Source organism: Camarhynchus parvulus, chromosome 14 (assembly GCF_901933205.1).
Source record: "Camarhynchus parvulus chromosome 14, STF_HiC, whole genome shotgun sequence".
NCBI classification, from domain to species: Eukaryota; Metazoa; Chordata; class Aves; order Passeriformes; family Thraupidae; genus Camarhynchus; species Camarhynchus parvulus.
In genome coordinates, this window is record NC_044584.1 from 1,964,969 (window position 1) to 1,991,916 (window position 26,948).

Consider the following 26,948-nt stretch of genomic DNA (forward strand, 5'->3'; position numbering starts at 1 on the left):
CCACCGGGGGCTGGTGAGGGCTGCCCACACCCATCATGGCGGCGGCTGTGGCCTCACGGGCACGCCCCCAACACGCGGGGCTGGGCCGGGGTCCCGCGAGGTTTCGGGGGCCTGCGGGAGCCGCCGCGTCGCTGCGGTGCTGGGACGCGAGCCCTCCGCCGAGGCGGGCAAGCCGCAGGTTCGAGCCCCGGCGCCGCACGGTGCCCCGGCGGGCTCCCGGTGAGGGGCTGCAGGATCCCCCCGGGGCGGGAGGGCCTCCAGAGCTGTGGGTGAGGGGGCTGCAGGACCATTCTGGGGCAGGAGAGCTTTCAGGTCCGTGGGTGAGGAGCCCTCAAGCCAGCAGAGCGCCTAGGCCCGGGGTTCGGGGGCTGTTGGTGCGCACCAGGTCGGGAAGACCCGCGGGACCGTCGGTGAGGGGCTGCAGGACCGTTCTGGGGCAGGAGAGCCGCCAGGCCTGGGGCTGAGGGGCTCTAGGAGACCCCCGGGACTGTCGGTGAGGGGCTGCAGGACCGTTCTGGGGCAGGACCGTTCTGAGAACCGCCAGACCTGGGGGTGAGGGGCTGCTGCAGACCCCCGGGTCAGTGAGGGGCTGCAGGACCGTTCTGGGGCAGGAGAACCGCCAGGCCCGGGGCTGAGGGGCTGCAGGACACACCAGGGTGAGAGGAGCCCCCAGCCCATCAATGCTGCCCTGAGGGGGCTGTCAGGCCCTGGGGGTGTGAGGTGAGGGGGCTGTGGGGTTCCTGAGGAGCCCTGAGGGTATTCTGAGGGTTTCACAAACCTGAGGAGCAGAAGGAGCCAGGTCCCCACAGCATTTGGGAGCCATGAGGGGACAGCTGGTGGCCGCCAGCCTTTAGCCTATGGGGTCACCATTAACTTAAAAAGGGAGTAAAAGAAAGCCAGGGATGTACTGGGAGCTGAGAGCAGCCTGGCACAACAAACCTTTCCTGGGAGCAGCAGCTGGGTGAAGCTTACAGAGATGGATAATTTTCACATTACATTTTTCCCAGTCCTCCCCCTGCACCTCGTGAGAGATTCGTCACTGCCAAAGCCCTGTGCATTCAATGGTGTTTTGACAGCCAAGCCCTGAATAGCGCTTGCAGCCCGCACTGCTGTGTCCTGCAGAGGTATCTGGGAGAGGAATGGAGCAGTTTCATGTTTCTTTCCTCATTCTTTCTCCTGCAGAGCCGAGGAGGTCCCTGCGGGGCTGACTGGTAGGAAGGAGCCTGCTGCTGCAGCTCTTCCCAGGATGTCACAGCCCATACCAGTACAGATCACAGTCGTGAGTGCACAGGACCTGGTAAAGTTCTGAAAATATCTCTACTCATTTAATAAACAAGGCCAGAGCAATTCTGTGTGCACAGGGATCCCCTGTGAGAGCAGGCAGGGGGTGATAAGGCTAAAGGAAGGAGTGGTGGGAGTATCAGAGGTTCAGCAATGCCACACTGTGGCTTCCTCCTCCCTGCTGAGGAGTTCACACAGAGGAACAATCTTGTGAGGCACATAAATTGGGGAACACACCTCCCTAGCAGCAGGCCACAGATAATGGGGTGAAATGTACCTCTCTGCCTCCTCTAACTGTATGGAAATGGCAGGTTTTTTAAGCAAAACACAGCCAAAATGTGATCAGTGAGACAAAAACCTGTGAAAGGACCACATCTTGGGTGTAAAGCCAGATTTTCATCCCAGCTCCAGCTGTTTAAATCATTGAAAGCAATAGGTAGCTCTGGTTTTAAAAAGGCAGTGGATCCAGTTCAAGGCTATGAGCTGGTGCCAATCAAACCACCACTGCTGTGATTTCCATGTGATGCACCCAGCTGTCCTTAAAGTCTTCCAGAGGAACTGGCATTTGGGAGGGAATGTGGAGGAGAAGCTCAGCTCCTGCTGCAAGCAGAAAAAATGCAAATCCCTGCTTCTGCTCCAGCAGCAGACAGAAAAAGCAATCCAAAAGCACCTGCTTGAGGCTTTCACATTGTAGTATTGAAGTACCTCTTACACTGATGGATTCAGCAAACAGCAGCTTAGGTGAGGTTTGAGGTGAGAGGGGGATAAACAATGCTGGGAAGAAAAGGCTGCTGGATTGATTGCATCTGGAATGTTGCTTTCTGCTTCTGATTGCTCCACCGTGAGAAAGGGCTGTGCAAAAGGGAGGGGGGGTTACAAAAGGGCAATAATCACAGCAACAGGATGAAAAAAACCCGGCTGTAAGAATGTGGAATCCACTTCTAGCTATAAGTGTGGAATCTGCTTAATTAGAGGCAATGTAGAGAAGGATGAGAGAGGAGTCTTGGATAATTAATGGTACAGGGAAAGGTTAATTGGATTCTTCTGTTTAGCCATTCATAGGATGTATGCTCAAGGAGACAGTGAGAAGGGCTGAAAATTAAAACCAAGTGAAAGAGATCTCTTTTTGTGTAAGAACCAGCATGGAACTAATTACCCCAGTGACAGGGAGAGAGGGAGCTGAGGGTGGGTTAGGCATCCCTGTGGCTCAGCACTAAGGAAAAGCTGGGTTTGGGTACAATGGTCCTTGTGTTCAGCCCCTTCTCTGTGGATTGAGAGCTGAACTGTGTTTCTGCTGCAGGGAGCCCTTTGGTACCTGCTGCCCAGCCCTTCCTGTGCTGTGGAGGTGCCCGGTGCTGCCCCTGTGGGTCCCCACTGCCATGTGCTGTGCCCTCTCTGTTCCTCTCCAGCCCTGTTTAAGCCCCTCTGTTCAGACATTTGAAATTCAAAGTAAAATTGGAATCTCCTCATCTCTGCTTAAAGCAAGTGGTATGAAGGTGGTGTAACAACAAATTGCAGAGCTCCCTAAGAGCTTGCTGGAGCCCTTCCTTTGATTTCCAAGAATCATGTAGGTTGGAAAAGGCTTCTGAGACCATCAAGTCCAACATTTAACCCAGCACTGCCAAGGACACCACTAAAGCATGTTCCCAAGTGCCACGTTCCTGCACGTGTCCTTTGAACACTTGCAGGAATGGGAACTCCTCCACTTCCCTGAGGAACCTGTGCCAGTGCCTGAGCACCCTTACAGTGAATGAATTTTCCCTAATATATTCCCTAACCTAAACCTCCCCTGGCACAACTCGAGGCTGTTTTCTCTTGTCCATTTCAGGACATTTTGCACCATACGACATCCACAGGTATCCTGTGAGCTCATCCATGTAGCTCAGGAGCTGCTTTCTTAGGAGACAGCAAAGGTCTCAAGCTTCCTGGAAGTACAAAAATATCAGTGGAGTATTTGGGGATTTGTTTTAGATGCGCCTTTCCTGAGGTGAAGCCTGAACCTCTCTATCTCCCTTGCCACAGCTCCTGATAATCTTTGGGGCATCACAGCATGGTGAAACAGGAAATTTCCCTCCTAAAGACAGGGAATGGTGAGGTCTCAGTGTGGCCAAGCTCTGCTCCTCTTCCTCATTCCTCTGGTGGAGCAGGTTCCCACAAGTGAGCCCTGTCCTGGTCGCTGACCTGAGCTGCTGCCAGAGGAACTCTGATCCTGGGATGCTGCTGCAGAGCCAGCTGCTCTCTGAGCTCTTTTTTTTTTTGACAGAAAACTCTCAAAAGCAGCTTGCTTTATACGTTGGTGCGTGTGGAGTACAACGGAGCAGTCCTGGGAGACTCCTCCAAGACTCATGTGCTGCCAGATGGGACAGCAGAGTACGACTTCAGCACCAGCTTTGAGTACAGCCCCGATGGGCCCAACTCCTTGGACGTCCTTGTGCAGAAACCAGTGCTCTGTAAGTAGCTGGTGCCAGATCTCCCACCTTGGAGCTGGGTGCTGTGGCTGCAGCAGTCACTGGTTCAGGAATAGCACTTCAGCAGCAGTGCTGGGAGGCTCTCAGCGCTTCTTGTCCATCTCAGCCAGCTGGAAGAATCCCCTTTCACGTTGGCCCGTGCTCCTTTGGCTTTGCTGTGCTTGTCAGCCTTGGGAGGTGAAGAGGAGCTTGTGCCAGAGCTCGCACAGACCCTCCCTGGTGCCTGACCTGCTGGTCCAAGGAATTCTGCCAGCTCCTCTCTTTTTATCTCCCTAGTGACACTGCTAGAAGTGACATCAAAGGACAAGAAAAAACCAGAGAAAATCACTCCTCTTGCCCAAGCTGTGGTGGACCTTCTACCTCTGCTGCAAGGTACAACATTGAGTTTTACAGCCTCCATGACCACTCATTGCTCCCTGGCACTTTCTGATCTCTGCTTATTGACCCCTGACTACAATTTATCTCCTTTGGACAAAGTAACCTTCATAGCTCTGCAAAATCTGATTCAGGGGAGCGAGAGTAGCTCAGAATTCAGAATTCATTCCAAATGAAATCAAAATTCAGAACCATGATTTTGCCTCATGTAAGGTGTTCCTGCCCATGGCAGGGGGCTGGAACAAGGTGATCTTTAAGGTCCCTTCCAACCCAGATCATTCCATGACTGTGATTCTTTGCAGAGGGTCTCACTTCAGGCTGTTCTCATTCCTGTTTCTTCCCAGGAGTGCATTCACTGAAGGTCTTAGCTCCTTTGTATGCAGTGCCTGCCTCCCCATCAGCGAAGCTTTGCCCTGAGGCCACGGTATGTGGAATTTGGAACTGTTCCTTCCCTCATTCAGCTCTCTGCTGCTTTTTAATGGGAGGGAGAGCATGACTCAGCTGCCTGGCTCATCACGGATGTGGTACAGCCCTATATGTTACAGGCTTGGAGGCCTTTCCCGCTCCCTCTGACGTCTGTCCCTGCTTCCCTCTGATAGGTGAGGTCGTGCTGGGAAATGTTAATGTGTGCAGCTCCCCAATTGCTCTGCAAAAAATAACAAAGATGGAAAGCACAGTGCTGAAAACCCCCAAAAGGCAGCGGCAGGGTCACCTGCCCAGCTTTATTAGCCTTCCTTTCTGCAGACGAAATGTCTGAGTCCATTATTGTACAAACTCTGACTGCCTTTCCTGCAAGGTCCTTATTCATTCAGCAGGTTGCAAAGTACCCAGTGACTAAAACAGGGAATGAAGTATGAGGCTGGGAAAATGTGTCCAATTTTGCTGCTGAGCCTGCCTGCAGTGAGCACCGGGAGCAAACTGGAGGGGTGGATATCCCATTAACAGCTCTGTGTTTAAGAGGAGTTCACAGTGAGCAAGGTGGGGGGGGGCACTCATTAGGGAGGACAGGTAATAAATGCTGACCAGCTGGTTTTCCCTCACACACCATCCATCCAGGGCTGGGACAGGTAATTAAAGGCTGCACACAGAGCATGGAGATAGGGCAGAGGCAAAGCTGTGGCTCTCTGAATCACCAGGAGAAAAGCATAATTTTCCACCCTTGATGTTCTTTCTCTGTGGCTCCTTTCATGAGACCCTGCCTCTTTCTCCACAGCTCATTTTATGAGACCCTTGGGGCATGTGCCATACCTCAGCCAGGCTGTGATTTAAACAAACAAACACCACAATTGAGCCAAATTGGTCCTGAGATTCCTTTCCTGTGCTGGGCTGTTTTCTTTTACATCGAAGATGAGGCACAAGATAACATTATATGTTCTGGCCTTGGGTTTCTGCTTGCTTCTCCCTAAGAGCTGGCAAGCTATGATTGTTTACTGGCTCGATTTTATCTTTGTCTCACAGGCTGGCCTTGAAGTGATAGTGAGCACCAAAGAGCTCCTGCTGTCTGCCACCCAGTTCTCAAGTGGGAACCTCCTGAGCATCACTGTGGAGGCAGCTTATTCTGTCCCTGAAGCCTTTACTGCTGATGCCCAGCAAAACTACATGGTTTGCTTGCAAATGCCAGCAGCTGGTGAGGTGAGAATGGCCCAGGCACAGTGACAGGGGGTTTGGCTGGGTTTGGGTTGTTCTCCCACCCCAAGGAACAAGTGTCCAGGCACATGGGGTGCACAGCTTCCGTGCTTGTGCACCAGCAGCCTTTGTTGGGAGGTCTCAGAGTCTCTGTGGCGTGATGTGTTTCTTTAACACAAACAAAGGTCTGTTTGGAAAGATTTGGATTCAAACTGGCAGGGCTTTTTCCACGTGGCTCTTTATTTTTATTCCATTCTTTGTATGCGTGCGGTGGAGTGCATTTTCCGAGCCAGGCACCCTGTACTGTTGCTTTGCTTTGTTATCCCAGCTTGGAGCAGCTGGCTCTTGCTCCTGCTCCTGTTAGAAATGCAAATCCTTTTTTTCTCCTGTGTCTCTAGAAAGAATTGCCATTGCTCTTCAAGAATGGCATCCTGAAGGCTGATGGTGAAAAAGAACCATTTCCCCGGCCCAAAAACTGGCCCGTTGGCCCCATCCTGGCCCCTGATGCTCTGAACATACCTGACTCCTTCATTGTTGGTGGGCCCTATGAGGATGAGGATGGAGACCTCAACAGAAGTGAGGTGAGGAAGGACTGGCAAGTTTAGAAGAGAACCAGGAGGGATGGAGAGACTTGGTATGAGAGGGAGGTGGGTGGTCACTGTGCAGTGTCCAGCACAGAGGTGGTTCTCCTGGGGCAGCAGACATACTGACTCACTGCTGGAGACATCCCAAGGGAGAATGTGGCAGGTCTGGTCCCAGGAAACACCCACACTGAGCTGGGTTATCTCCCGTGAGCCAGGCACTTAACGCTGATGGTGTCTGCAGGAAGGGCTGTCAGCCTCTCTGCGGGGCTGGCCTGCCTTTGGGCACTTGGACACCTCTGTCTGACTCACATTCTCTCCTGGGGACACTTTTGAGGATGATGCAGGCTGTGGAGTTTGACTGCACGTTGTTTCTCACAGGACAAGGAATTCAGGACACAGGCCGAGAGCTCGAGGAGGGTCGTGTGGGACATGGAAACGCGCTGTTTCCTGGATGCTGATGCCGTGGCCGTGTAAGGGACCTGAGCAACCCAGCCCAGAACATGCTCAGAGTGACCTGAGGCAAGGAGCTGCAACATGCAGCTGCTCTTGGAGACCACTTAGGGGTCAAACTGTGCCTCTGCCCCACCTGCCATGGCTGCTGTGACTGTCTCTTGGCCACAAGCATTCACCTGAGCAAGGGCACGGCTCTTGAAGTGCCTTGAGCTGCTGGCAGCAGCTTTGTTCTGCTGTGCTGGGAAAAGATGAATTGTCTGGAGCTGCTATCTCCAGGCCACAAATGCTCTCTCCTGCTGCCAGCAGCTGGGGCTGGGGGCTGGTCCCTGCATGGCTGGAAGGAAGGGGCAGAAGTTATGGTGAGCAGACCTGGACTAGAGTGGCATCCACAGCTCTCCTCTGAGCTGCTAATTAAGTTTTTACTGAATCCCAAATACATTCAAACCTTTCACTCCATGTGGGCACTCTTCATTTGCTTTTTTATTGGATAAGTGTTGCCTTTAGCAGCTCCAGATATGCTCACGATCAGGATGAGTGTTCTATTTATCTTTGAATCCTGCTATTTTCTGGCCTCAGCTGCATCATGGCTGTGCATTTCACAGCCAAATTACTCCTTGTGTGGAGATACTCACTTCTATCTCATTTGATTTTTTAAATTCTTTCCCCTACACATCCATCCACCTGCCTGCTGGTGTCAGAGTCACCAGCCACTTTGAATGCAAGCTCAGGATCCACGTGCTCTGTACAATTCAGGTTTTATACCAAAGTTAATCACATTCCTTCTTACTTATTTCTGAAGTAACTGGGGGAGAGAGAAAGCCCAATGTGTTGCTCTCACTGTTGTTTTAAAGCTGGCTGTGCCATAAATGCACGCAGCAGTGGATAGAGCAGAAAATGTGCCCAGCTTGCCCCAAATCACAGTGTTCCCATGGTCTGAGGCTGTTTGCTGAGGGAATAGGATGGGGCAAACCCAAGGGGAGCTGCTGGGGCACAGAGGAGGGTGGTGGGGCTCTCCAGCTGGGTTTCTGCCTCTCCTCAGTGCATCCTGCATCCTTTGTGCCCAGCCTGCAGATGTGCATTGCCGAGCGCCGCCACTGGCCCGTGGAGCTCTGCAGGATGTCCTCAGGTGGCAAGGGGAAAACCAGCAAACCTGACAAGGTAAAAGTGGGGTCTGGCTTGTGGAATAGCATTACATTAGCAGGCATTTTCCTCTTGAGCCCTTTGTGATAGCAAAATCGGCCTTGAGGCTGCCAAAGTGAGTCAGAGAGCAGGAGGCTTTGTGAAAAATCAGCTTTATAGGGCTGTTAAATAATTACAGAGTCATATTTTTTCCTTATAGCTCTCACTGATGATCTGTGGTAGCTCACTGGAAAGAGGACAGGGTGACTTTTCAAATCACAGAATAGTTTGGGTTGGAAGGGACCCCGGGCTCCACCTCCTTCCAGCCCCCTGCCACAGGCAGGGACACTTTCCACTAGAGCAGGTGGCTCAGAGGCTTGTCCAGCCTGGCTCTGAAGAGAATTGAAAGTAATTCTTTCAATTGAGCTGATCGGTGGCCAGTGGGATTTTGAAACAGCTTGAGGAAGTTCTTGCATTCTTTCTCAGGCTGTAGGTAAGTTATGCTTTTGCATCTAAACCAGGGTGGTTTAACAGAGAAACAGCCCCTTAGAGAATGGTTCTGCTCCTGGCAGATGATTGTGTGAGAGCTCCTAATCTATCCCAGGGCAAAGCTATATAAGTTGGTGTAAATCCCTTTCAGCACTCACAGTGCCAGGATTTTGCAGCTCTGATGATGATCCTTCTAGCCAGGCCTCCCACACCTCCTAAGCCACTTGGTGTCTGTCCAGCCTGAGATGCACAGCTCTGGTAGGGTCACCTGGGTTTCCAACCACACACAGCTGATAATCTTCCAGCTGTATCTCAACAAGACCATCCTGAGGAACAACACAGTGCAAGAATTAGAGAGAAAAGCTGCCCCACGGGGATTGGGATAAAATTAATATTCTACATATGGAATGACTCCAGTGTATTCATCCAGGTTGTCTCGGCTGCATGCCAGTGACAGAACCATGGGCTCATCAGGTGCATCAGTTTGCTATGTGGCCTTCTCTTAATGAGATTGGTGACCTTGTTCCCTTAAGGAGAATAACAGCCTGTTCAGGATCTCAGTCCCTTGCTCTGTGTTTCCAGAAAGATGAGGACAAGCCGATTGCCTTCCATGGTGTGGCATATGTCAACATGATGCATTTGCTGTGCCCTGGGGTGACGCAGATCCGAGGGGCCTTCCGTGTCTTCAACTACGAGGACAGCGAGGTGTTTGAGAAGGTGAGAGCAGCAGGCTCTGCTCCAGCTCTGCACTGGGGGCTTGGGAGCAGGCACAGTGGCAGAGGGTGTTTGGGAGCAGGCACAGTAGGCAGAGGGTGTTTGGGAGCAGGGACAGTGGCAGAGGGTGTTTGGGAGCAGGCAGGGTGGACAGAGGGTGTTTGGGAGCAGGCAGAAGGACAGGGGGTGTTTGGGAGCAGGGTGGGGTTTTTTGGGGCAGGCGATGGACAGGGGGTGTTTGGAGCAGGCACAGTGGACAGGGGGTGTTTGGGAGCAGGCAGGGTGAACAGGGGGTGTTTGGGAGCAGGCAGGGTGGACAGGGGTGTTTGGGAGCAGGCAGGATGGACAGGGGTGTTTGGGAGCAGGCAGGATGGACAGAGGGTGTTTGGGAGCAGACAGAGTGGACAGAGGATATTTGGGAGCAGGCAGTGAAGGCAGGGAGTGTTTGGGAGCAGGCAGGTGGACAGAGGGTGTTTGGGAGCAGGGACAGTGGACAGAGGGTGTTTGGGAGGAGAGGCAGTGGACAGAGGGTGTTTGGGAGCAGACAGTGAAGGCAGGAGGGTGTTTGGGAGCAGGCAGGATGGACAGGGGGTGTTTGGGAGCAGGCAGGGTGGACAGTGTGCTAGCTGGAGCTGGATCTGAACCTTGAGTGCCCTTCTGGTGATGGAGAAAATTAATGATACAGCTTTTAGGTACAGGTTTTTCCAAGGCAGATTTCTAGGGGGGAGTGAGTAGGTCTGGGGGCTGAGAGAGGCTTTGAATCTCACTCCACTCCCTCCTATGCCAGCATGATCCACTCTCCCCAGGCTGGAACATGGGCAAGGGAAGGGTGTTGCTGGGAAGAGCAAACAGTGGCTTTAAAAGGATTGCGTTACCCCCGGCAACCACCAAAAAAGCTGTCACTGGGGCTCTTTCAGCTCCAGCTCACCGAGGTTTATTTGTCTTTTCGTTTTTCTCTCTCTGTTACTAAGAGTGACAGTTACATCTCCATTTTCCCACAGTCTCTCCCTCCTGGAACAGACCTGAGCTTGTTTCAGGAGGGCAGATGCACAGCCTGGTTTTACCCCCCATGTTCCCTGTGGGGCTGTGGTCCAGGTGCAGGGGCTGGGTGAATTCCAGCCCTTCTCCTGCCTCCCTGCTCCCACTGGCTGCTGCAGAGCTGGGCTGGGCATGACTGTGTCTGCTGGGCTCTGCTTCCCTGCCATGAATAATGACCTCTTGGCTGAATGGTGCTGCCTGTCCTGTGCCATTTATCTGTCACAAGTGAAGTCCTTCTTACTCCCCAGGTGCTTTGGGTTGCCTCTTGGTCTAAGGAGTTTCCCTACAGCTGCTCCGTTCTCTACCCAGGAACCCATAACTCTTGCTAGCCCAATTCCTGTAACCAGGATGTGTGGGAGGGAACAGCATGTCTGGGTGGTCAAATACTGTGTAAACACAAATTACAGTGTAAAAAAGTGTCTTTTTTTTCTTTTCTCTCTCTCTCCCCTCTCTCTCCCTTCTTCCTAAAATAATGTTTTTTTTTAAAAAAAAAAAAATAAAAAAATTTTTTTTTTATTTTTTTTTAATTTTTTTTTTTTTCTCTTAAAAAAAATTAAACATTTTATTTTTTTTTTTTTTTTTCTCTCCTCCCCTTTTTTTTTTTTTTTTTTCCCCCCCCTTCCCCTTTTTTCCTTATTTTAAAAAAAAATAAATACATTTTTTTTTTTGTTTTTTTTTTTTTTTTTTTTTCTTTTTTTTTTTTTTATATATCAATAAATTATTTTTTATTTATTACTCTCTACTTCTTTTTCTCTTTTTTTTTTTTTTTCCTCTTTCTTAAAGTTTTTTTTTTAAAATTAAATTTTTATTTTTTTTTTTTTTTCTTTTTTTAAAAAAAAAATTTTTTAAAATAATAAAAAAAAAACTTATTTTTTTTTAAAATCTCACTCCAATAATAAAAACACATTTATCCAAAAAAAAAAAAAAAAATTTTACTCCAAAAAAAATATAAAAAACCAAAGTCTAACAAACTTATTCCTTGCAATTCCCTGATGTGTGTCAGGGTATCAGCTCCACACTAGAAAATGAGCTGGGAGCCAAGGGATGCTGTCAGGCAGGTGGGGACCCCCAAAAATGTGTGGAGCAGGCCTGGTGAGAGAAGCCAGATTCATCCAGCAGCCCTCATCACCAGGCACATCCATAGCTGGGGACAGGTCTAGGATCCCACCAGGAATTCAGGATCATGGATCTGGATTCCAGCACATTCAGCACATATCTCAGGCAAGGATCAAGGGCCAGTCCTCAGTGAAAACACAGCTCTTTGAGGGAACATGGAGAAACCCCCACTGAGTGTCATAGTCTGACCTGAGGCTTCACAGCTACACAGGATCAGAGCTGGGCTGGAGCACCAGCAGCTGAACTCTAGGAGGAGAGAATGAGGTTACAAAACTCTTAAGGTATTTAAGACCCTGACAGTGTGTTTTGTGATGAGAGAGGTTAAGGCAAATGAGTGAGGAAGCCTGCTTTGTCCCTTGATTGTCTCTATTTTTCAGACCAGAGTTCAGTACAGTATTTTCCGGGATCGCAGGTCACAGCTCAGTCTGGGCAAGGGAAGCCTGGGGACCCCTCCTTCCAGCAAAGCTGCTCCCAATAAGTCTCAGAAGGAAGATTCCAATGCCATGGTAAGGTCTGGGGAGGTACATGGCACCATGGTTGCTCTGGTTCTGTGTCACAGGAAGCTGGGACACACAGGAACCAGGGGTGGATGAGAGATACTCCTTATCCTAGACTGATAGAATCTTCTCCACATGAAGGGATCCACAAGGACCATGAGTCCAACTCCTGGCCTCATGCACAGGCACCCCAACAATCCCACCCTGTGCCTGACAGTGTTGTCCAAGTACTCCTGGAGCTCTGGTAGCCTTGGGGTCGTGACAGTGCCCAACCACCCTCTGTGGGAAGAATCTTTCCCTGACATCCAACCTAACCCATCCCTGGCACAGCTCCAGCCATTCTCTAAGGTCCTGTCACTGGTCACAGAGAGCAGACATTGGAGCTGCTTCTTGTAAGGATGATGCAGCTTTCCCTTATCTGAAGTCCTAGGATGTGCTGCTTGAACTTGCAAAGATTTGAGATTTATTGAGTCTGAAACAAGAGACATCTTTTATTTTTCCTAAGAGTTACTCAGCCTATCCAAAATCCACTTGTCAGATGGCACTGGAGAATCTGAAAATGTCACAAATCTCAGCCTTGAAGGACAGGTAATTATGTCTCTCCAAAGAGAAGGAGAGACTGTAGAGCATCACGGTGCTGGTGTCTCACACCTTTCACACAATTAGATTCCTCAAGAGTGAGTTGGACAAGGGATGTTTTACGTAGATGTTGTCCCAGAGTTCTTCCAGCAAGGTCCACCTGGAGAGCAGGCTGGCACACTGGGCTAGAAGGTCTCTGTAAATTGTCATGCATTTATTTAAATTATCCCTTCATATTTTGGCTTCTTGCTCTGGAATGCACATTCATTCTGCAGGCAGATTGATTATCTGGGCTCTCTCCTTTTCCCTAGCCTGGTTTCTCGAGCTGGATTTTGCTGTAACTCATTCTGAGGGCGGCTTATAAAACAAGCTGGATCTCTGCAGCTGGGGGATATGTGGCTGTGTGCTCAGTATTTCACTGTGCCAGCACTGGCTGCAGACAGCACGACACAGGGAGCAATGTTTCTCTCCACAGCAATACAGCGAGGCAGGAACGTTCCTGGTGATGGAGATAAAGCTGGACAGGCCCTTGGTCCCAAAGCGGCTGCGGGAGGAGCTGGTCCAGCGGTGCGTAAGGATGGGCTGTGGGGCTGACAGCTCCTCTCTGCAGGCTGGAGAGAGGCTTGTACAGCAAACCCCCCTTGGAATACTCCATAAAGAGGGCCTGAGACAAAGCCCACAGGAATCAGGGGGAGGATTTGGCCAGACTGCTTTAGACGTGGCATCTGGTGTGTTGGGAAAACACTTGTTCATCCCAGCTGGCATCTCCTGCCATTCCTCTCAAAACAAGAGACACCAGAGCAGCACAGCAGTGTCTGTGTTCCTGTCTGGGCTTTGTTTCCCTCTAATCCCCATGTGCTTGCCTCTTGCATGTGATGTTCAGTGGCTTGGTCAGTCCTGGCCACCAGCGTGGACTGCCCTGGGTAGTGCTGCTGTTGCTTCACCAGAGCATTCTCTCATTTTTAGCTTTACAGAAGTTTTTTCACAATGTTTTACCCATCCCTCAGCTTTTATGTTAGTTTTCATGTTGTTCTGCTGCAGAGCTGCTCTTTCATCTCTTCTGCATTGAGATTTCAGTTCCTGTCCAGTGGCAGCCCTGCTCTGTTATGGGTTAGAAAGCCATAAAACACCTAATTTATGGAATGAAAAAAAAAAAAAGAAAATGCAGCAGATGAATAAGGTATAAGAGGTGCAGGTTTATATCTCTCAAACAGGAATGTCATCCATTGAAGGTATATGTGTTGTCCTCACTGCTCCCTGCTGTCTCCCAGGAGGAACAGGCTGAGGAAGGTGAACCCCTCTCAGAACAGATCTTTTCCTGCCCTATTTTATACATTTCTACTCTTCTGCAATGTGTGTGGATTCAGTGTCACTCCTCCTTGAACAAGCCTGTGGCACCTTGGCTTGGTGGATGGATCGTGTTCTGAGGACTGAGGGTGTTCTGGAGTCCAGCAAGCAGGAAATAGTGAAAAAAAATTAAATTAATTAAGGCTGGTTTGGCACCAGGGACTTTAATTCCAGAATCCCAGAATGATTCAGTTTGCAAGTGACCCCTGAAGGTCACCTAGACCAATGTTCATGTTCAACTGGGGCTCCCCAGAGCACATTACTCTGTGTGCAGATGCTTTTTGGGTATACCAAGGGAAGGAGACTCCACAGAGAATCCTGCCCCAGTGCTCAGCCACCCTCACCTTAATAAAATCTTAGTTAAAAATATGCTAATCCTAATGGAAGGTCATTGTAACTGCACAGAGGCCCAGGCAGGGCTGGGTGGTGTCTGGGGGTCTGAGGTTGGTGTCCGGGGGTCGATGTGTGGCCAAGGGTGCCACAGCCAAACTGGGCAGTGTTGGAACTGATGGATCAATTCTACAGAGCTTTCCTCAGGCTGGTTCCTTCCTTACACCTGTTCTGCAGAACCAGGAGCTCCAAGATACAGCTCTGCTGCTCCAGGAGAGCAGTTTGGGTTGGCAATGAATGTTAACCCTGTCCTGACAAGGCACAACCATCAGTTGTAGGGACCTGTTCACTCTTGGTCTGAGATTTCAGGTTTCCTCTCAGGGGCCTGTGAAGTGTCTCATGGACACGATGGCAGGCTGGAGCCCTCACACTACACAAGCCAGCACCCCTGGCAGTGGCTCTGCTGATTCTCCTCTGCTCCCACTGACAGGGTCAAGGAGCTGATTCCTCCCCGCCCTGCGCTGGCCCCGCAGACAGAAGGAGCCAAGAAGGTACGTGTGAGCCTTCCCACCATCCTGCCACCCCACCCTGCCCTCAGAGCCTTCATTCCCAGCCCACAGCAACATGGGGATGAGGTTTGAAGAGATCAGGGGTGCAGGGCCGCAAAGGTGGTGAAGGGTCTAGAAGGGAATAGGGAAATATGAGGAGTGTGAGGTCACTTGGAATGTTCAGCCAGGAGAAGAGAGACTGAGGGTGGAGCTCATTGGGGTCTGCAGCTTCCTCACAAAGGGCAGCTTCAATCTCTGCTCTCTGTGAGCAGCTGGAGCTGTGTCAGGGGAGGTTTTAATGGATTTTAGGAAAAGAGTGGCTGGGCACTGCCCAGGCTCCCCAGGGAATGGGCACAGCCCCAAGGCTGCCAGAATTCCAGGAGTGTTTGGACAACACTGCCAGGGATGCCCAGGGTGGGATTGTTGGTGTGTCTGTGCAGGGCCAGGAGCTGGACTTGATCCTTGTGGATCCCTTCCAATTCAACATATTCTATGAAACACACAGAAAAGGAAATTTCTGTATGGGTTATCTCCACAGCAGTGTGCCTTGGGAACCCATCCATCACTCGTGTTAACACCCATTCAAATGGAAGCCATGAAGAGATGGAGCAAAGGGAGGGAAGGCAGCCATGGGGGGATGTTTGGAAGGAAATGGGATGCTGGGAAAAGAGGCTACCAGCACCTTACATTTATATCCTGGGCAGTCCCAACAGTTCCTTGTCTCAGAGCAGCCCCTGTGCTGCGTCAGACTCAGACAAATCTGAACAGAATCAGCCCTGAGCTTTCTCAGGTCACCAAGAATTTTTGAGGATCAAGATTATGGAGATGACAGGTTCTGCTGAAGAGGGCTGACCATGGGTTTCAAGGCTCCCAGTAAATGAGATGTATTTTACTCACAGCCAATTATATTGCTATAGGAGAGATAGCAGTGACTGGAATACTGGGTTGTGATGGAAAATCCTAGCAGGGAGGAGCTCTTTTATGTTTACCTGCAGATATTTTCTCAGCCCTCAGGTGTGGACAGGAAAGGATGTGTGACAGACTAATTGAGACCTGAGTCAGGTGGAGTTAATGGGAGGCGTGGGCTGTGGCAAATCAAATACATATCAAGGTTGATTGCATAAGTGGCTTGTGAAATTTATTTATTTCTTTCCTAGGTGGTGGAAGATTATCACAAACGTGTCACCAATGTTGCTGTTGCCATCCTGAGGGAGTACCATGAGCTTTTTGGGAAGCAGCTGCTTGACCAGGGAGTGATGGACCACGAAACCATGGAGGAACAGAAACGTCAGCTCAACTACGAGCTCAACACCTCTGGGAAATATTTTGCTTTTAAGGAACAGCTTAAGGTGAAGACTCCTTTGTGCTTTTTGCTTTCCTACTTGTTTTGTCCAGACACTTTCTCAGTGAGGAACTGAGATTTCCTCACTGAGAAAGTTCTCAGTGCTCAGTTTTCAGTGAGGAACTGAGTTATCACCATGCTGCTCCATGGTGATAACTCAGGATGATGTGGTGCTCCAGAATCCTTTCCTGCCACCTAGAGCTGTTGCAGTGAGCACTGTGGGACAGGATTCCCCTCTAATGGAGCAGGCACCAAGCTGCTTTGGTCCCACACCAAGAGAGCACTTCCTATCAATGGGAGCTACTCACATGCATTTACCCCATGCTCATAACCTGAGAAAGGCAAAGCTGGCTGCTCTCACATTCCCAGTCTGCCCTGGCAGGGAAAGGAGGTTCCACACTCTTCCTGGAGCCCCCCTCTCTGTCCTGAGGAGATGAGCCATCCACATGCTGTCCCTAAAGGCTGTCAGGGAGGTGGGAAAGGAAATCCCCCTTGCTTGCTTTTTTTTTTTTTTTTTTTTGCTTTTATCAGTGGTGGGCTGGATTTATTTCTCAGAACTAAGTTGGTTCAGGCTCTTTCTGTGTGTGATTACAGAGCTGGTGGGGGGCACAGGAGGGAACCTGCCTTGTGCAATGTCCCTTGTCTCCACAGTATTCTGTGGTGAAGATTGTGAGGGAGAAATACCTGAAGACCACAGCGTTTGAGACCAAGGAGCAGCTGCAGGCGTTCCTCAGTGAGCTCTATGTGTACCTCGTGGACCACATGCACATGGCCCTGAACAAGGTGGGGGAAATGGGGGTCACTCAGGCCCTGGCTTCACTCTGGGTCCAGGGCAGGGGAAGGACTGTTGCCTTCAAGGCAGAAGCAGGCTCATGCTTTCATCTGCTGGAGTTGTCACTTGTAGACCATGAGCCACACTCGAGGCAGGGATCCAGTGCTCAAAATCCTGGGGGAGGTGTGAGATGGCACTGGTGAAGCTGCTGTAGCTGGCACATGGTGAGGATGGCTGGGCAGAGCAGGAGCTGGGGTCACCAGTGAGTGGTCCCGCTGAAGTGTGTCATCACTTTGATCTGGGGAATGCTGTGAACAATCATAGCATCACAGACAGGTTTGGCTTGGAAGGGACCTTAAAGCTCATCTCATTCACCCCCTGCCATGGGCAGGGGCACCTTCCACTATCTCAGGTTGCTCCAAACCCCATCCAGCCTGGCCCTGGACACTGCCAGGGATGCAGGGGCAGCCACAGCTTCTCTGGGCACCCTGTGCCAGGGCCTGTCCACCCTCACAGGGAACAATTCCTTTCCAATATCTAACCCTGCCCTCTGGCAGTGGGAAGTCCTTCCCCCTTGTCCTGTCCCTCCATCCCTTGTCAAAATTGATGTTGCCCTGTGCCTATGTGGCAGAGGTACCTGGGAATGGTGGGAATGTGTCCCAGCACAGAGCAGCTTGCCCTTCCCAGTGCCAGCCCCAGCCATACTGGTCTGTACTGTGTGCAGTGCTGGTGTGGGACCTGCTGCCATGCTGGGATCACACAAAGCACTCTTCCCTTCCCCAGGGCTAACACTGTCTCCTTCCCTACCAGCTCCTGTCTGGGGAAGATGTTTCTCCTGCCCCTCCACCCAACACGACCAGGAATCAGCTCTTGCTCTTTGCTCGTGAAGCTGAAGCCAACAAGGACCTCAAACTGGCCTCTCTGTTCTACAATCAGGTGAGGGAGACCCAGATCTCTCCTGGCATCACCTGTGAGGGCTGGCACAGCCCAGCAGCACAGTGGGGCCGCTGCTCACAGCTCAGCCAGCCCCCACTGTGCTGGAGAGAGGGAGGAAGGAGCTGAGCATCACCAGGATACTCAGGTTGAAGTAGGATTTGGGAGGGATTTCCCAGGGAGATGCTGCTCTCTACAGGATGTGAGATTGTCCCTGGCCAGGTCACTGAGGCCAGGGGAAATGGGATGTGCTGGGTCAGTTCTGGGGACACTGGGCCCTAGGAGGTGTCAGCTGGAGCTGGAGGACACATGTTAGGTGGAGAAGGCTTGGAGGAAGTGGGCTTCCAGCACAATCCCATTTAGGGGACAACCTTGCATGTGACAGACAAGGTTTTGAATCCTGCTCAGCTGGGCTGGGGTGGCCAGGGAAGCTGTGGTAATTCCAGAATTGCCTGCCCAGTCCATGGCTCTGCTGAGCCTGCCTGCAGTGATGACTGATCTCTGTTGTGCAGAGAATAGCTCGGGACCAGCGCAGCATCCAGGCCTGGCTGGACTATGGAGCCTTCTGCCTCCAGTATGAGGATGCCACCAAAGCCCAGGAATGCTTCCAGCAGGCCGTTTGTCTGGACCCCCAGCACGTCCAAAGGTGCTGAGTGCTGCTGGTGTGGGTGGGTGGGTGGGGAGGGTGTGGAGTGTATCCCCCACACCACTGCTGGGCCTGCAAGGCTGACTGCTCTGCCCCTGCCCCAGCCTGCTGCTCTGTGGCATTGTGTGTGTCAAGCTGCAAACCTATGAAGAGGCAGAGATTTTCTTTGAGGATGCCTGCTGCTTGGAGCCATCCAGCATCATAGCCTGGACCCTCACAGGTACAAAACCAAGCCAGTCTGGTGCTCAAAGTATTCCTGTGGAGCCAAGCATTGTTCCTGCCCTCAGTCCTCTTCTCCCTGCTCCAAGCTGAGGGCTAAGGGAAGCATTTTGCTTCCTTTGGGTGTGTGCTGATGCTGCTCTGTGTCTCCCACAGGTTTGTTTTATGAGCTGCAGAATAGTTACATTCAGGCAGAAAGGAGCTTCCGTGAGGCCAAGAAGCTCCTGCGAGCTGAGCTTGAGGAGGAGAGGAGAATCCTTGAGGCTGCTGAGGCAGAAGGGAAAAAGCCCAGTTCTCCCAGCACACAGCCAGGTAACAGACAAAGCCAGGAGGTGCCCTGACACCAGCAAGAGGAGTGGATCTGTGTGGTGAACAGTGGAAGGAGAGGAGAGTTTTTAACAGGAGAAGTACAAAGGGTAAAGGTAGAAGATGTGGACTGTGAGCTAGAACAGAATTCCATGGAAGCTGTCACTGTGAGTTCCCAGCACAGCAATCCAAAGGGCAAAGCAGCTGCTTGGCAGTGACCCTGAGGCCAAGGCTTCCTTTGGAGCCCCTCTGAGTCCAGCCTGAGCTGAGGCTGTCTGTCCTGAGTCCCAAATATTTGGCCAGGCTGCAGGAAATGCTGACTGGCTTTATTTTTAACATTATCACCACTCATGCACAGCGCCTCAGGCAGGCAGGCTCGTGACACACGCGGGTTTTTGTCCCTTCTGATTATGAGGAAAGGGATATTCATAGAATCATGGCATGACTAAGGCTGGAAAGGACCTCCAAGATCGAGTCCAACTGTTAACCCAGCACTGCTGTGTTCATCACTGGCCCATATCCCCAGTGTCACATCCACAGGGCCTTTGAACACTTCCAGGGATGGCGACTCCACCACTGCCCTGGGCAGCCTGTTCCAATGCCTGACCACCCTTTCTGTGAATAAATTTTTTGCTGTCATTGAACTTAGACCTCCTTGGTGCAACTTGAGGCTTTTCCACTCATCCTGCCTCATTTATACCTGTTTCTGGCTTCACATGGTAATCTTGTGCAAAGAAATTTCTTCCCAGCTTTGAATACCTGATAGATCTTTTATATTTTCTCTCTTCTCTCTCTTTTTTTTTTTTTTTTTTGTGTGTGTTTTTGGGGGTTTTTTGGATTTTTGGGGGTTTTTTTGAGTTTTTCTTTGCTTGTTTTTGTTTTGTGGAATCATGTTCTAAACTGGGAAGTTTATGGCTTTCCACCTAATGGTTCTTGGGGGTTTCATTGCAGAGAAGATTCCAGATGGCTCAGCTGACAAAGCACCAGAGGTCGTGGAAGGTGGGACACCCAAGGAAGAGGCTACAGCAGTGCAGGAAGCCCCAGAAGGTTTGGGAATGGGGATGGGGAGAGCTGGGAGATGGTCCTGAGGGAATGGTGGGGAGTAATGTGGGAGCAGTGAGCCCTGGCCCCCATGCTGACAGGGCCTGTTGTCTCTCCTGAGCCAGAGAATCTGCAGGCAAAGCAGGTTCACTCTGATTTTCAGAGCAGCACATCTCAGGGTGGTCAGCCAGCAGGTGAATGCAGCTCTCTCTCTCACATCACTGCACCCTGCACCTTCCTTTTCTTCCTCCTGAGATGCCAGCTCTTAAAGTGTCCCTAGGGATCCCCTGTGGTTGTGTGGTGTGGGATCTGCCTCCTCCACAGCCCCTGTGGTGCTGGAAATGGCACTGCTGGGTGCCTCAGGGCCCCCTGGTTGCTTTGAGGAGGCAGGAGCCTCACTGTAGTTGTCTCTGACAAGCATCATTCATAAATTTCCACCTTTTTTCCTCTAGGTTTGGACTGGAAAATTAGTGGGTGAAGAGTATAATTTCTTTTCAGATCTCCTACAAAACTTAAGCCCTTCAGAAAGAAATGCTGAGTTAATCTCTGCTTCAGCCTCCCCTGCCACCTCCTGGGTTTTGCTCCATGTTGCAGGGATTTTTCTGTCTCCACTGGGATGTCAGGACCTGCTTTGGCTCCAGAAATAAAAACCCCACTTTGGAACTGACAGAGACACATTTTCTTGCAGCTCGAGAACCTCAGCCACCTCCCTGCACAATCTTCATGAAGTCAGTGGAATTCCTGATGAAATTCAATGCTGTCCGGGTCAGTTTAGCAGGAGGAGTGGGGAGGGAGGCTGGGTTATTCCCAAAGAGCTCCAGCCAGCCCCTTTCTGGGCCTCAGGGAATGAGCCTGGCTACTCCAGAGGCTGAGCACAAGAGGGAGCAAAGCCACCACTGCCCAGAGATGCAGAAGTGTGGCCAGGCAGAGTGTGGAGCCCACAATGCTGGCTGTGGACACAGAGCCCAGCACTGCCTGCTGCAGAGAGCAGCTCAGAAATGGTGCAGGGTGCTGTGCCCTGTGCATTCAGAGATGGGATCCATTATTGTGGTGCTCCCAAGATGCCTGAACTCCTGTGATTCAGACACTTGTGGATGCTGGAGGGATTTTTGTATCAACTGTGGAATGTGCCTGTCCTACCAAGTCGTCTCTGGGACATCTCTGGTTGTCACATTGTGCTGCCTGCCTAAATTTGACGTGGCAGAAAGAGTTGCTTAAAGCAACTAAATGGAATCCTGGAATGGTTTGGTTTGGAAGGGACCTTGAAGTTCATCTCATTTCAACCCCCTGCTCTGGGCAGAGAGATTTTCCACTAGATCAGGGATACCTTCTACTAGACCAACATTCAAAAGAGGAGAAAAAGAAATTTCCTTTGTGTTTCTGTTTGTGGAAGTCAGAGAGGTGTCAGTCAGCTCTCCTGCCCTGTCCTGCTGGGGTGTCCATGGTGTCCCTGCTCCCCTAACCACCCCCTGTGCTGTTCCTCCCCAGTTTGTTCACAAGGCACTGGCCCACGAGCTGCTGAGCCTTCAGGGAGGCCCCACCTGTGCCTACTACCTGGCCCTGGGCTGGACCTACCAGCTGCGGGAGGACCTGCCCAGATGGGAGGAGTGTCTGCGCGAGGCCGTGCGCATCGAGCCCTTGGTGTGTGAGAGCCCCGAGCCCCTGCTGCATTCCCCCTTCACCATTCCAGAGCCCCTGCTGCATTCCCCCTTCACCATTCCAGAGCCCCTGCATTCCCCTTTGCATTGAGCCCCCGCTTCCCCTTCGCCATTCCAGAGCCCCTGCTTCATTCCCCTTCACCATTCCAGAGCCCCTGCTGCATTCCCCCTTTGCCATTCCCGAGCCCCTGCTGCATTCCCCCTTCACCATTCCAGAGCCCCTGCTGCATTCCCCCTTCGCCATTCCTGAGCCCCTGCTGCATTCCCCCTTTGCCATTCCAGTGCCCCTGCTGCATTCCCCCTTCACCATTCCAGTGCCCCTGCTGCATTCCCCCTTTGCCATTCCAGTGCCCCTGCTGCATTCCCCCTTCACCATTCCAGTGCCCCTGCTGCATTCCCCCTTTGCCATTCCAGTGCCCCTGCTGCATTCCCCCTTCACCATTCCAGAGCCCCTGCTGCATTCCCCCTTTGCCATTCCTGAGCCCCTGCTGCATTCCCCTGCCATCCTGAGCCCTGCTGCATTCCCCTCGCCATTCCAGTGCCCCTGCTGCATTCCCCTTCGCCATTCCAGTGCCCCTGCTGCATTCCCCCTTCACCATTCCAGAGCCCCTGCTGCATTCCCCCTTCACCATTCCAGTGCCCCTGCTGCATTCCCCCTTTGCCATTCCTGAGCCCCTGCTGCATTCCCCCTTCGCCATTCCAGTGCCCCTGCTGCATCCCCCCTTCACCATTCCAGAGCCCCTGCTGCATTCCCCCTTTGCCATTCCAGTGCCCCTGCTTCATTCCCCCTTCACCATTCCAGAGCCCCTGCTGCATTCCCACTTTACCATTCCAGAGCCCCTGCTTCATTCCCCCTTCGCCATTCCAGAGCCCCTGCTGCATTCCCACTTCACCATTCCAGTGCAGTCCAGAGCATTCAGTGGGAGGGCAGTCACAGCAGGCTGTGGCTGCAGCACTGCTGTCCTTGTTAGCCCATTGTCACAGCCTCCTGTCACTCCCTGCACGGGCAGGCAGCATCTCAGAGCCTCTCTCTGCCTCTCCCTCTCTACATCTGCCATTCTTTTCTCTCTCAGGTATATCCTGTTCCTCTGTCCCTGGGTGGGAGAGTCAGGTTCTGTTTCATGACAAACAATGTTGCTATTGAGCTGTCTTTGGGGAGGCAGAGTGAAAGGAAAGCAGGGGGAAGATGACACCTGGGAATGCTGTGTGCAGGCAGGACACTGGGCAGGGAGCTGGAGGGGGATCCCATTGCTGGTGTCCTGCAGGCAGCCCACTGACCTTAACTCTCTCCATAAACCCTGATATCACAGAATCATGGAATTGTTTAGGTTGGAAAAGCCCTCTGAGATCATCAAATCCACCCATTCCCCAGCACCACCATGTTCACAATTAAACAATGTCCCCAAGTGCCACATCCACACAGCTTTTAAATCCCTCCACCACAGCCCTGGGCAGCTGTGCCAGTGCCTGACCACCCTTTCCATGAAGAAATTCTCCCAATATCCAATCTGAACCTGTCTTGGCATAACTTGAGGCTGTTTCCTCTCATCCTGTCCCTGTTGCCTTGGAGCAGAGCCTGATCCCCACCTGGCTGTCCCCTCCTGTCAGGAGTTGTGCAGAGCCTGAAAGTCCCCCTGAGCCTCCTTTTCTCCAGGCTGAGCCCTTTCCCAGCTCCCTCAGCTTCTCCTGGTGCTCCCTTCCTTTCCCTGCACCCCCTCCAGCCCCTCAATGTCCTCCCACAACTGAGGGCCCCACAGCTGGACACAGCACTGGAGCTGTGGCACCCCCAGTGCCCAGCACAGGCCCACAAGCCCTGCCCTGCTCCTGCCAGCCACACCATGGCTGACACAGGCCAGGGGCCATTGGCCTGCTTGCCCACCTGGGCACACCTGGCTCTGCTTCAGCTGCTCCCAACCAGCACCCCCAGGTCCTTCCTTTGCCACCAGGCAGCTTCCAGCCCCACTGTCCCCAGCCTGGAGCACTGCCCAGGGAGTTGTTGTGATAACACAATGGAACACTGCTCAGCTCCTCCTTTCTGCTGCTTGCAGTGCCCCAGCCCTCCCTCAGGTGTTTCTCCCATCCATGTCTCACTCCTGGTTTTTGGTGCACAGAATCCAAATGTCTGGGCTCAGAAAGGGCACCTGTGCTACCTGCAGAAGGACTTTGAGAAAGCAAAGGATTGCTACGAGCGAGTGATCAGCTTTGAGGAGGATGCTGCTGATATGCACTTTGTGTACCTGCGCCTGGGCTCCATCTACCTGGGCGAGAAAGAGGTGAGCAGCCAGCAGGGCTGTGGAGGGCAAGTTAGCACAGAACAAATCACTGCTGCAGCAGCAGTGGGGCCACTGGGTGTCTGAGCCCCGTGGCAACAGGGTGTTTGGCAAAGCCCTGTCTGTCTGTGGGGTGCTGCAGAGGATGTGTGTGTCTCTCTCCTGGCAGTATGCCCGGGCCAAGCACATCTACCTGCTCGCCTGTGACAACTCTGCCTCCTGCCTCACCTGGCTGGGCGTGGGCATCGCTTGCTACAGGGTGAGTGCAGCTGCCTTCCTGTCCTCTGGGCTTCTTCACTGGGTGGCACAGGGCTTGGCTCTTGCAGGATCCCCTTGTTTAAAGCAACTCTTGGCTGCCTGTGAGCCAGTGCTCCCAAATGCCATCGTGTCCCGTGTGCTGTGACAGCCCCAGCGTGGCACCTGGGTGGTGTCACCTTCAGCCCCTGCTCTGGGAACTGTGATGGTGTTTGAGGGTCCCCAGGACGAGGGAAGAGATGAGAATCTTGACTCCATTTTTCAGAAGGCTGATTTATTACTTTTTATATATATATATATATATATTTTATCATATTATTTTATTATATATATTATATATTATATATTATATATTATATATTATATATTATATATTATATATTATATATTATATATTATATATTATATTTTATTATATATTACATTTTATTATATATATTATGTTTTATTATATATATTATATTTTGTTATATATATTATATTAAAAGAAAATGTAATATGTATACTAAATATACTAAAACTATATTAAAAGAATAGAAGACAGGATTTCATCAGAAGGCTAGAAAGGAATGAATAATAAAATATTGTGACTGACTAGAGAGACTGACACAGCTGGACTGGGATTGGTCATCAAGTAAGAACAATTCACATGAGAGCAATCAAAGATGCACCTGCTGGTAAACCATCTCCAGACCACGTTCCACAACCATCAGATAGTTATTGTTTACATTTCTTTTCTGAGGCTTCTCAGCTTCTCAGGAGAAAAATCCTAGAGAAAGGATTTTCATAAAATGTCACAGTGACAGAGAACAGCCATCCTTCCCCTCTTCCCAGCTCCTGGCAGCACCTCCTTCCCCAGGGTGGCATGGCAAACAATCTGGGCTCTGCTCCGAGCTCCTGCCTGCACATGGCCTGCATGTCACCAAGGCGCTGGGTGGGATGTCAGCAGGAGGAATCTCGGTGCTTTCCCTGTCCAAGGGAATGCAGCACTTCTGAAGGGCTGCCAAGGACACCCAGGCACCAGCAGTGCAGTATCTCCCCAAGGGACACCAGCTTCCTCCGAGGGAGTTTGGCTGAGGAGGCAAGCAAGGAAGGAATTTAAACTTCTGTTCCCCCTTGGCCAAATGTTTACCTCCTGGGAGGCTGTGGAATGGGGTAAGGGAGGTGAGTGGTGGCCTGGGCACCAGCTACCCCTGCATGCCCAGAGCTGCTGCACAGCAGCAATAGGGAGCAGGAGCACAGCCATGTTTCCTCATGGGCTGGATCACTCAGTTCCTGGAGGTGAAGGGGTTTCTGCTGCTTTCCTTACAGCTGGAGGCTAAGTTAGAAATAGTGTGTGGTCCCACAGGGGTCAGCAGTGGGAAGCTCCTGCTCCAGACTGGAGATCTGGATGCTCTGGCACTGAGGATGACTCCTTGTCTGTGCCCTAAATCCTTTCCCCCATGTTTCTCTCAGGGAAGCCCTCCTAGGAGCTTTCTGTTGCACTTGTGCTGTTAGAACAATGCCTGTACTGTTGGGAAGCCCTTTCTGCCTGCTCTCTGTCATTTGTCCATGCCTCCTCTCTCCCTCAAGCTGGAAGAGATGCTGGAAGCAGAAGATGCTCTCTCTGAAGCCAATGCCCTAAATAACACCAACGCTGAAGTGTGGGGGTATCTCGCCCTCATCTGCCTGCAGGTGAGTGCCCAGCCCGTGCCAGCCTGATGGGGTGGGGGTTCATGGGGGGTTTGTTGGGCTCCTGGAGGGGGTTGGCATCTGCTCGTGAACCTGAAGAGCTGGTGTGGAGCTCTGTGATAAAAAGTTTGAGGACTGTTCTTGGGGAGAACGAGTGCTTGGATGGCAAAAGCAGCACCCGGAGGCACCGAGTGCCCCAGGGTGTCTCCTCCCTGCTGAGCTTCTTACAAATGGCATTCCACGGAGATCCCATGTCTTTCCTGGGGTGCTGGCCACTGCTGAGGCACCCTGAATCCTGGGATCAGTTCTGGGCCCCCTCATGACAAGACAGACATGGAGAGGCTGGGGCATGTCCAGGGAAGGGGCTGGAGCAGCAGGAGAGGCTGAGGGAGCTGGGAAAGGGGCTCAGCCTGGAGCAAAGGAGGCTCGGGGGGACCTTGTGGCTCTGCACAGCTCCTGACAGGAGGGGACAGCGTGGTGGGGAACAGGGACAGGACAAGGGGAAAGAGCCCCAAGCTGTGCCAGGGGAGGTTTAGGTTGGATATTGGGAGAATTTCTTCATGGGAAGGGTGGTCAGGCCCTGACACAGCTACCCAGGGCAGTGGGGTGGGTACCCATGCATTAGGGGATTTAAAAGCCGTTTGGATGTAGCACTTGGGGACATGTTTGAGTGGTGGCCTTGGCAGTGCTGGGGGAATGGGTGGGTTTGATGCTCTCGGGGTCTTTTCCTGCCTGACGCACCCCAGGATTCACTCCCCGGTGCTGTGTTGCAGGGCGGGCGGCAGCTGGAGGCAGAGCAGTGTTACAAATACACCGTCAAGGTTCGTGCCTGTCCCTGTCCCGCCGGTGTCGCAGCCGGGGCACCGAGCAGCACCGCATGTCGCGGGCAGCCCCGCGCAGCCCGGCCCTGACCGCGCTCCCCTTTCCCGCAGCTCGGCCTGCAGAACGACGCGCTGCTGCAGGAGATCCGCGAGGCCCAGCACCGCTTCGGCTTCGGCGACCCTTCGCTCTGACCCCGCGCACATAAAGTCCCTGCCCCGAGCCACCGTGCCCGGCTCTGTCGCGATCGTGTCGCGACCGCGGGGAGGGGAAGGGGCGGGGTCAGCGCCCGGGGGCGGGGTTGGGGGGCGGGACGTGATCACGTGACAGCCGGTATCGCGCCGCTGATTGGCTGCAGCCGCGCGGGACGGTTGATCCGGCGTCGCGCGCCATGGCGGCAGGTGGGGGGGACCGGGGGCGACAGCGGGGACGGGGGGGGACAGGGGGTAATG

General features: G+C 52.1%; 1 protein-coding gene across 4 annotated transcripts; it reads left to right on the forward strand.

Annotated features, from left to right (window-relative positions):
• The first annotated feature begins 119 nt into the window (after window positions 1-119).
• On the forward strand, window positions 120-26,742 carry CFAP70 (cilia and flagella associated protein 70). 4 transcript variants are annotated; one of them, XM_030957874.1, is made up of 27 exons: window positions 120-219; window positions 1,183-1,297; window positions 3,545-3,731; window positions 4,026-4,121; window positions 4,469-4,548; window positions 5,583-5,756; window positions 6,149-6,331; window positions 6,713-6,804; window positions 7,852-7,945; window positions 8,978-9,112; window positions 11,641-11,769; window positions 12,815-12,906; window positions 14,507-14,567; window positions 15,722-15,913; window positions 16,558-16,689; window positions 17,489-17,614; window positions 18,124-18,257; window positions 18,362-18,477; window positions 18,633-18,788; window positions 19,734-19,829; window positions 20,512-20,588; window positions 21,312-21,464; window positions 23,593-23,754; window positions 23,921-24,010; window positions 25,579-25,680; window positions 26,451-26,498; window positions 26,610-26,742. In XM_030957874.1, the coding sequence occupies exons 2-27, from the start codon at window positions 1,247-1,249 to the stop codon at window positions 26,688-26,690; spliced, it is 3,039 nt and encodes a 1,012-aa protein (XP_030813734.1). In that variant the 5' UTR covers window positions 120-219; window positions 1,183-1,246; the 3' UTR covers window positions 26,691-26,742. The 4 variants fall into 4 exon arrangements, with proteins under 4 accessions (XP_030813734.1, XP_030813737.1, XP_030813738.1 ...); XM_030957875.1 differs by having other exon boundaries at window positions 121-178; XM_030957877.1 differs by lacking the exon at window positions 23,921-24,010.
• Window positions 26,743-26,948: the final 206 nt, after the last annotated feature.